This window comes from Pteropus medius, unplaced genomic scaffold (assembly GCF_902729225.1).
Source record: "Pteropus medius unplaced genomic scaffold, Ma_sr-lr_union100, whole genome shotgun sequence".
Classification (NCBI taxonomy): Eukaryota; Metazoa; Chordata; class Mammalia; order Chiroptera; family Pteropodidae; genus Pteropus; species Pteropus medius.
In genome coordinates this window covers 6903891-6912766 of record NW_024340698.1, presented here as the reverse complement: position 1 = coordinate 6912766, position 8876 = coordinate 6903891, and the positions used below count along the sequence as shown (strand labels likewise).

Sequence of the window (8876 nt, the reverse complement as noted above, 5' to 3'; positions counted from 1 at the left end):
TATTTAGAATTGCTATCCTGTGCCTTTGAACACTCTTAAAAGAAATGGGAACATGAGATTGTAAGGCTTTAGATTAGCTTTGTAGCAGTCTAGTGTAGTCCTTCAGCACCAGTGATTTATTTTTTAGGCTGGCTGATTTCAAATGCCATTTAGTTTCATCCATATTAGCATAAGAAATGTACCTCATCCACTCTAACCCAATTCTGCTAATGGCCAAAGTTAGCAGTCAACCCCAAATACTCCCCCTAAGTGAGACAGGACATTCTTGAGGATTTCTCCTTACTGTGACCAAAGCTCATTTTATCTGGGACAAAGAAAGCTTTAGTGCAGTTTATACAGTAGAACGGGCAAAGTGAACATAGCTTAAAAAATAGATGGGAAAAAATGTCAAGTGCTCATCATGATGATTTGTAACTATCAAATAATTTGCAGCTCTCTTTCAATTTCCAACCGCTGAACAACAGCAAATTACACATTTATTCGCTTTGAAATTATGTACTTACCATTGTATTTAGTCTGCCATTATTGTCTCTTCTCTGAAATACTGATGAGCTCTTTCCACACATGGACATTTTCACCATGTTTTCCATATCTACAGTGATCATATTCGCCCAACTAAAAGTCAGGACACATGGTCTCGTGCCAAGACATAGCACTGGAAATATGCACTGTCCCAGTAAATCTAGGATATATGGTAGCTGTATGGTATCACTATATCTGAAGTCTGGCTTTGCTCCAGGGCAAGTCAGAACAGTGCCTGCCATGTAGAAGGTGCACAACACTGCATGTTTGTTAAATAGAAGTGAAGTTGGGAATGTTGAATGTAAATGGTAAAGACCCTTGGAAAGTGATTTTTCTTATGCAGTTTGGGAAATACTAGCGGAAAATAATAAATTTCCATTACCAGTCCCTGTTTCCTATAGTTTGGCCATCCTTAGGCCTGGAGTAAGAGAGCTGAGAAGGAGGGAGTGCAGGCCAAATCTCATGCACAGTGTGTGGGCCCTCCCAATACTTTTATACAGATGCTGCAAAGAGGCAGGCAGCCAGAGAGCTGGGGGAGGGGCACCGGCATGAGTGTGTGTGGAGGGGGTTGCTCAATCAGTATCTGCATTCCCTCTGGCCTTTTTCTTCTTTTAAGCACAACCTTTACTCCCTAGTTTCAAACAAGCCAAATGTGGCCCCAACCCCAACCCTGGAGCCATTCATCTTGTGGGGGCTAATCCTGTGAAGACCAATTTTTACATTATCAACAAAAGCATGTTCTCCAGCTTTAGCAATCTAATTACCATGGCACTTCGAGGGGGAGAGAGATTTGCCTGTTGTTTCAGCTCTGTGGAACTGATTCATAGGTTGCCCCTTACAGCTCCTGCACACGCCCACGTGGTATGTTATTAACACTTAACAGTGGAAGAGGCAGTTCTACCCTTCCTTAAAGGGAAGTCCAGCAAAGCAATATTTAAAATATGCGCAAATGCATTTCAGTCACCAAAAAGGGTGACCAATTACCTTTGCAACTAAACAGCAGGCTTGCTCGGCTCTTTTTATCCACCTAAAGAAAAGGCTGAAGGCGCACTGGCTGCCTAGGTAACCTCCCGCTAGTGTACGGTCGCTGGCAGCGCCCACAGGGCGCGCATCGCATTCACAACTTGGTCCAACCATCAGGCCCGCCTCTCTGAGTAAAGAGCCAAGAGCCAAGTTTGGTCAAGGGCTGCTCCCGGATCACTCGGGAGTGCAGGACACGAGCCTCGCTGGATGCATGGGTCGGGAAGAGACCCCGGAGGCCACATACGTCTTACGGTTTGCGAATACAACCGGCTGTTTCTTCAAAGCGTACCGCTGACAAATTAACCTGTTTGAAACCCACTCCTCTTGCCCGCATTGTCAGTATAGCAGCTTGTCCTGATGGGATTCTAAGGCAGGCTTTTAGAAGTCCAACCGCGGGACAGTCGATCACACAAGGCCATTAATATTCGTCTGTTGACAGCGGCAGCCCTCAGCTAAGGTTAAAATATGGCCTTAAAACACGATCTGATAGTGCAGAACAAAAAGCAGGCGTTCAGAAACTTTCCTCCACCTAAAATCATCTCCCCTTCAGGGTCCCGCCTGTCAAAAGGGCTGACGAATTTGAGAGTGGGGAGGAGTTATATCATCTTTGGACTCCAGCACCCAAGGCCAGGAGCACCGTTTTTGACGCGATTTTGCCAACCTAGAGAAGGGACGCTGTTCTGAAGGAAAAGGCTCAGTCCTCCTCATTTGGGGGACCCTCTTCGTCAAAAGTTTCCCTCTGTGTGTTTTTACCTGCAACTGCGGATTCGGAGATCTGTTCTTAACTTTGCCTGCACTTGGGCCCGTGAGCTCGAGAACCCATGCTGTAGGAAGGAGAGGTTAGGGAAAGAATGGCTGGAGCCGCGGTACAGCTAAGGTTGAAATTCTGGCACGTATGTGTGAGTGAGGGTGGCGAATTCCGGAGGCACCAGCTCGATGTGGGGCGCCAGTTCGCCGCGGCCCGGAGAGAAAGCTCCCACCTTCCCGCCCTCCCCCAAATATGGGGGCTCCGGAGCAGGCCATCCCCGCCGATCCTCCCACTAGCACCTTCTCTGACAGCAGAGTGAGTCCGGGGGATACGGCCACCGTCCACACACACCCTTCTTTGCTCCCTTAGAAGACCTGGTCGGCCCCGGACACAGCGACCACTCCCAGGTGCCCAGCAGCAGGGCGCATGACCCGGGCCCCACGCGGCTAGAACGCTCAGGGTACCACCACCACGCGCCCCTGGGCTCTACGCTGGGCGCCGGGAACGAGTAAGGGACTCCTGCTCACCTGGCACGGGGGTTTCAGGCACCCACTTGAGTCCCGGCTGCAGTCTCTGGAAAAAGGAGCGGACCTGGTGACAGGTGGCATCCGGCGGCGGTGGCGGGGGCTGCGCCTGTCCGGGGCAGTCCAAGCTAAGAAGCATCGCCACCACCAAGCACGCGGTGCGCACGGTCCCTGCCATCCTGCTGGGCGGGGATCGAGGGGAGCGCGGGAGAGTGGCGGCGGGGACGAGAGCAGTCCCAGGACACGCGGCAAGCCTCGCAAGACGTGGTCCGAGGAGGAGCGGGAGACGTGCAGCTACCCAGCCGCTGCAAAAGTTTCCTCGCAGCTACCTGGGCGCTGGGTGAGGGCGGGAATGTTTAGCGGCGCGGGCGGGGCGGGGCAGGGCCAGCCAGCCGGGGCAAGGGCGGGGGCAGGGCAAGGAGGGACCAGGCAGCAGGGCGGGGGCAGGGCCAACTGCGAGGCCAGGGGGGAGACCATCGGAAGCCTGCGGGTGCGGGGCGCCGGGCTGCGGGGATTGCTGGAGCACCGCAGCGCGGGGACCAACGGGGGAGGCTCAAGAGGAGAGCGCGTGATGGTTCCTGGCAGCCCAACCGCGCTGCCCGTTCGCCGCCGCTCTACACAGGGCGCTCTGGCACAACTACTGCAGAGGGGCTGCAGGCTCGGGAGCGTTGATTGGCTTCCCAGCAGCCGTCCCCTCTGACTGGCTCTAGGAGAAGTTCCCCAGCCTCACTCCTCCTTCCCGCCGCTCATTGGCCTACTGCCAGGAGGGCTTTTCCCTTTAGGATTTGTGCAATCTCTCCATCCTTCCATGGGGTACGTGGGGTCCCTGGCTTAAGTTCCACGCTCTGCTTCACCACAGGTCTCCCAGCCTGGTCCAGCTCGTCTCTGGCTACCAGAGCCACACAAGGTCTTCCTCCTCCGCACAAAACCCACCTTCTCCTCTTGATCTCGGAGGGGCTTCCCTCGAACCCGAAACCGTTTCCTGTCCTAGCTCCAGCCGGATTCGCAAACTCAACCCACATACAGTCACAATCAGGAGTAACTGCGGGGTTCATAGCCTGCCTCATTTTTGAATGTGTGCCTAAAAAGTCTCAAAGCCCGTGGGGCTTACTAGGTTTGATTCAATAAAACCGCACAAAGGAAAAAGCACCTGATCCCAGGGTGTTAAAAGAATCTGTCTCCTGCAAGATAGCCCTGGGTGATCCTTCATGAAGCAAAGCGTAACTGGTTACAACAAAATAACCTAGGGCGTAAAGCCAGCCTAACTCATTAGAAAATCATTTACACAGCAAATTTACTGAGCCAGAGCTAGCCTGTTTCATAGGTAGAGCAGAAGGTTGTTGGAAAGATCTCCTATCCCCAAATCCCCACATCTCCAGCTTAAATTTCACCATTAGAAATACAGTTCTTCAAAAAGCAGAGGGCATCTACGACCATACCACCCTGAATGCACCCGATCTCGTCTGAAAAGCATTGGAAGAATTCCTCATAAGAGGAATGCATTTAGACATTACCTATATAATCATAAGTATGGATCTTTAACTCCTGTATTCTTTTATGTGATTCTCGACACATACCCTAGCACATAGTAGGGACTCAGTATTTATATAATAAGATGATTTAACACGTCAGTGTGAATTAGTTTATCATCTGATTGTCTTGTTTCTGACCTAAGTGAGAGTAGGTTTTGATAGGTCAAGAAAAGGGAGAGCCTCCACACCAGGAATTCTCTGAGAAGTGCTAGGCCAAGGGAGAAGTGGTTTGCCAGAACTTGTGAGCTGAGAAGAGAGGCAAAGGAAGGGGAAGGTTGCTGAGGAGCTCATTTGTTCATTCATTTGTTCGATAGCAAATATTTGAACTCTTACTATGTACCAGACACTGTGGGACACAAACAGACAATGGGGATACAAAGATTAACCTATGTTACCTGACTTCAAAGCACTACAAGTCTAATGGGAAAGACAAGCAAACAGAATGTTAACGCAGCGTGTGGTAAGTGCTAACATAGAGGCAAACAGAGAGTTCTAAGAGGGTGAGAGGGTGAGTCAGAGAAAGCTTTCCAGAAGAGATGATGCCTTAAATTCAGGCTTGAAAGTCGAGCCAAAGTTGAAATGAAAAAAGAAAATGGGAGGAAGGGTACCAAGGGAAAAGAAGCAGCATGAACAAAGACTGAGAGAAAAGAGCCTGGCATGGCCCAGTTAGAGGGCGCGAGATTTCAGGTTGGGAGTTAGAAGAGCTAAAGCAGCAGAGGTAAGCAAGGGCCAGATGATGCGGAGTCTTGAAGCCATATAAGGGAGCCTGGAGAACAACTTAGGGAAATTTCACACAGAGGAGTGACACGATCTTATATGCCTTATGAAAAGACCTCTCCAGCAATACTGTAGAGAATGGCTTGAAGACGGGAGAAGGTTGGAAGCCAGTTAAGAGGCTGTGAAAATAATTCAGGCAATAAACGAGAAAGGCCCATGGCAGAGGAGATTTGGAAGAGGAAAAAAACTGCCAGAGATATTTAGTAGCTAGAATTAAAAGGGCATAATAACCTAGTGGATGTGGGGGATGGGAGAAAAGGAGTCAAGGACTAGGGCTCATTCATTCTTTTTTTCAACAAGCGTTTGAGTGCCCCCTATGTATCTGGCATTCTTCTACTTCATAATTTTGCCTGGGGCTAGGCCTGCTCCTGCATTGAACATTTGACAAATGACATATCCACTTTAAAAGAAACACCAATTAAGAGTCATAATTTGGCTGGTGAGTTTGATATGTTCCACCTGTGGAGCCCTGTGACCAAAGGGCAGATTGGAAGGCAAGCATTGATTGAATTTCATGACCCTGCAGAGGAAGACATGACCTCCCATAAATTCATGATCTTCCAGAGTTCATGCAACTAACTACAAAGGCAACAGTTGTTTTCAACTACCGGGTATTGAATACCTTGAAAAGAGGGATTGTGACTTATTTTTAATATATACTTTTAACACTCTGTATGAGCCAGGTCAGTGCTTCCAAAAGTGAAGTGTGCGAATCCCTGGTGGTATGTGGGCCAGTGAAGTTTTGGGGGTTTATTTTAATAAATATTTATTTTAATATGGATTAGTAAATATATATATATATATACATATATATATACATATATATACATATATATGTATATATATATGTATATACATATATATTTATATATATATATATATATATATGTATATATATATATATATATATAGTGCATCCAACCCATGATTTCATTCGGACAAAGCTAAGTAGATAGTGCTGCGATAAATTTATTTCAATAAAAATATGAGCTGTCTTAAAGAAAAATATTAAATAATATTGGGAATATGAGGACATAGCAAAACTTGTAGGGTGGAATGTGAATTACTAGAATTTAAGCTAGGTCATAGGCAAACTGGCCCTAAGGTTTTGTGAAATATTTCTTTGTCCTTAAAACTTTTGCTGCCCCTCCAAGCTACTGGAAGGTTTTGAGCCTACTTAAGGTAAGAGTTAATAAAACTTGCTAACCTTAAGGAGTGGTTCCATTTTTTATAAGTGACTCTCAAAGACTTTCTAGCATTCCAGCCTTCAAACAATGACTCTGAGAGCAGAATTTCAGTGCTGGAAAAGGCACTGAGAAATAGGCTTTTTGGTCAAGAAAGCTCACAGGGACACCATGGACAGCTATTCACTCTGTCTCTCCAATGACATGTAATTTTGCTGACAAAAATCTAGTTCCTTTACTTAAGTATAAAATCTGTTACATTATATATGTATACTGCCCAGACATGGTGACTATGAATTAAGACTGAGTTTTCTTTTTCTTTTTCACAACAACCACCATCTTATTTTCAAGGCTCCCTTCTTCGTGTTAGAAGTCAAGCTAATGACTCATCCTTACTCTTCAGCTAGAGACAAAGAGAAACGATCAGTCTAGAAACACAAAAGGACATGGTGATTGAGCCAGTGTGCACTTTCTACAATTCATGGTTCTGTGCTTTCAGGCCCAGTTGGAAGCATTTAGATAACACCATTGGGCCTCATTTTCCTCTTTGGACCTCAGAGGAAGGCTACCTAGTGCAGCAGGCCCAGAAGAACTTTTCTTCACCTTTCATTTCTAATCTCTAGTTTAAAAGAATTCGAGAATTCCCAGCTGTAGCCAGCAGCTATTATCTTGCTGTAGCTGGGAGGAGAGTCTGGTTCTATGGCTCCAAAAGCAGCATAAATCAAGGTTTCTGGGAGAGGGTTAAGAAAGGGTGTTCAACAGCTGCTGCCATGGGAGGGGCTCCTACATGGCCATGCATGGGGCCACACACGCACACATGGTTTATCTTGGGCTCAGTTCCCTTTGCCCCCAGGTGATGTTCTCCTCTCCCCATCCCCCTCAGGTACACAGTATCTTCTCCTCTTTGCCCCACCCTCAAAATCTGCTTTCAGAGAAGAAACTTTAAAACAGTATATATATATATCCTATCAACTATATGTGTGTGTGTATGTACACACACACATACACACACACACACACACACACACACACACACACATATAGTTGATAGGATATAATGGGGCTGCCCACCCAGGTATACGAATATTTTAACAGCGATCAAAGCTTTAAACCAAAGGAACAGAGCTCTAAAAACTGTGGAATTCTAGGCATTTGCCAGTGGGAAGGGAGTGTTTAAACTGAGGGGCAATGAAGCCTTTTTTGGTGCACCTGAAATCACATCATGTGGACTGTTGCTTATATGTTAGACTGGTGCAGCTCACAGTCAACACCTCCCTAGCCGTACCTCTGCACTTTATGGCACACAGCCACTCTGTCTCCCCTTCTCTTGCAGTGTATGACTCCTTTGTGGGGCAGAGGGGAGGGGAGGCGCCAGGCACACTGATCTCAATTCTCCCAAATGTATAAGCTATGATCAGAGAATGAATTATGGTCCTTTGGGAAAGAGTGTTCATTCATTCATCCCAGTCAGCAGGCCAGTGCAATGTAAATGGTAACTTTGTAAGTTGAAAGACTTAAAGTCATTTTGAAAATTGCATAATAATCCCAGGCAGAATTTGGCTCCATGTGTAAGGAAAATTAATAGGCCCGGCTGAGATGCTTGCATTATGAGTTATGGATGGATAGCCTCTCCTCAGACCAGAGACTATGCTTTGCCCTCACTAAATCCACAAAATATAGTGAAGTTCTTGTAAACTAGACTCTAAGACTTGGGAAAAAAAAAACATTGAAACTTTTATTTGTGGCAGCATGTTGATTACTACAAATAAAAAAATATTCTATTCTGTCTTCATATGTATAAGGGATATTGATCTAGATTCCTAACATATTCTTTAATATCTCTAGTCCATTGAATTTTTTTTTTGACTGGGTAAATACACTCTATGTACACCTAACATTTTGTGTCTCTTGCATTAGATATTTGGTTTTCTATAGAAATTTAAGAGGTTTGTAGTTTGGTGATTAAAAGAGTATGGTAGCTTTAAATTTAAAGGCTAGTGATGCCTGAGGCATGGCTTTATGTGCCACATGGCAATTCACGCATACTTTGTTTTGCTTTGAATTATGGTGGACCAAAAAAAAACACAGTGGTTCAAGTATTGCAATATATTTATTTTGATGTACGATGTGTAGAAACTACAAGTAATTTTACTGTTTTTCATAGGTTTTTATGCCCTGGAGTCTGGGTCCCCAATAGGTCAACAGTTGATCTCTAACAGTTGATCCCTCAAGTCATCGAGGCCCTTTCCCATCCCTAGAGCTCCCTGAATTCCCAGCAATATATGGGAGGAAATAGACAGCTACCACCACAGACAGCAAATCATACTTTCAACGACCTCTCCCACCTCACCTCCCAATCCCCATCCATGGCCTTAAGTCTTGGGAATTTCAAAAGCATTTTCATAAGAAAAGACCATTCACACTCCCGTCCCTAACTCTAGAGTTATCATAAAGGCTATTAATTAGGAACTGTGTTCTTTTTTCTTTGTTTATTTTTTAATTACAGTTGGCATGCAATATTATATTAGTTTCAGGTGTACAACATAGTGATCAGACATTTATATAC

The 8876-nt window shown here is 45.8% G+C and overlaps 1 protein-coding gene across 1 annotated transcript in view; it reads right to left on the bottom strand.

Moving 5' to 3' along the window:
• Window positions 1–3173, bottom strand: part of GPC3 (glypican 3) — a 423057-nt gene extending 419884 nt beyond the window's left edge. Inside the window, exon 1 of the mRNA XM_039875284.1 lies at window positions 2821–3173. Coding sequence (XP_039731218.1) covers window positions 2821–2995 — 175 coding nt within the window. The 5' untranslated portion in view covers window positions 2996–3173. The remainder of the gene's footprint in view (window positions 1–2820) is intronic.
• Between the last annotated feature and the right edge of the window lie 5703 nt (window positions 3174–8876).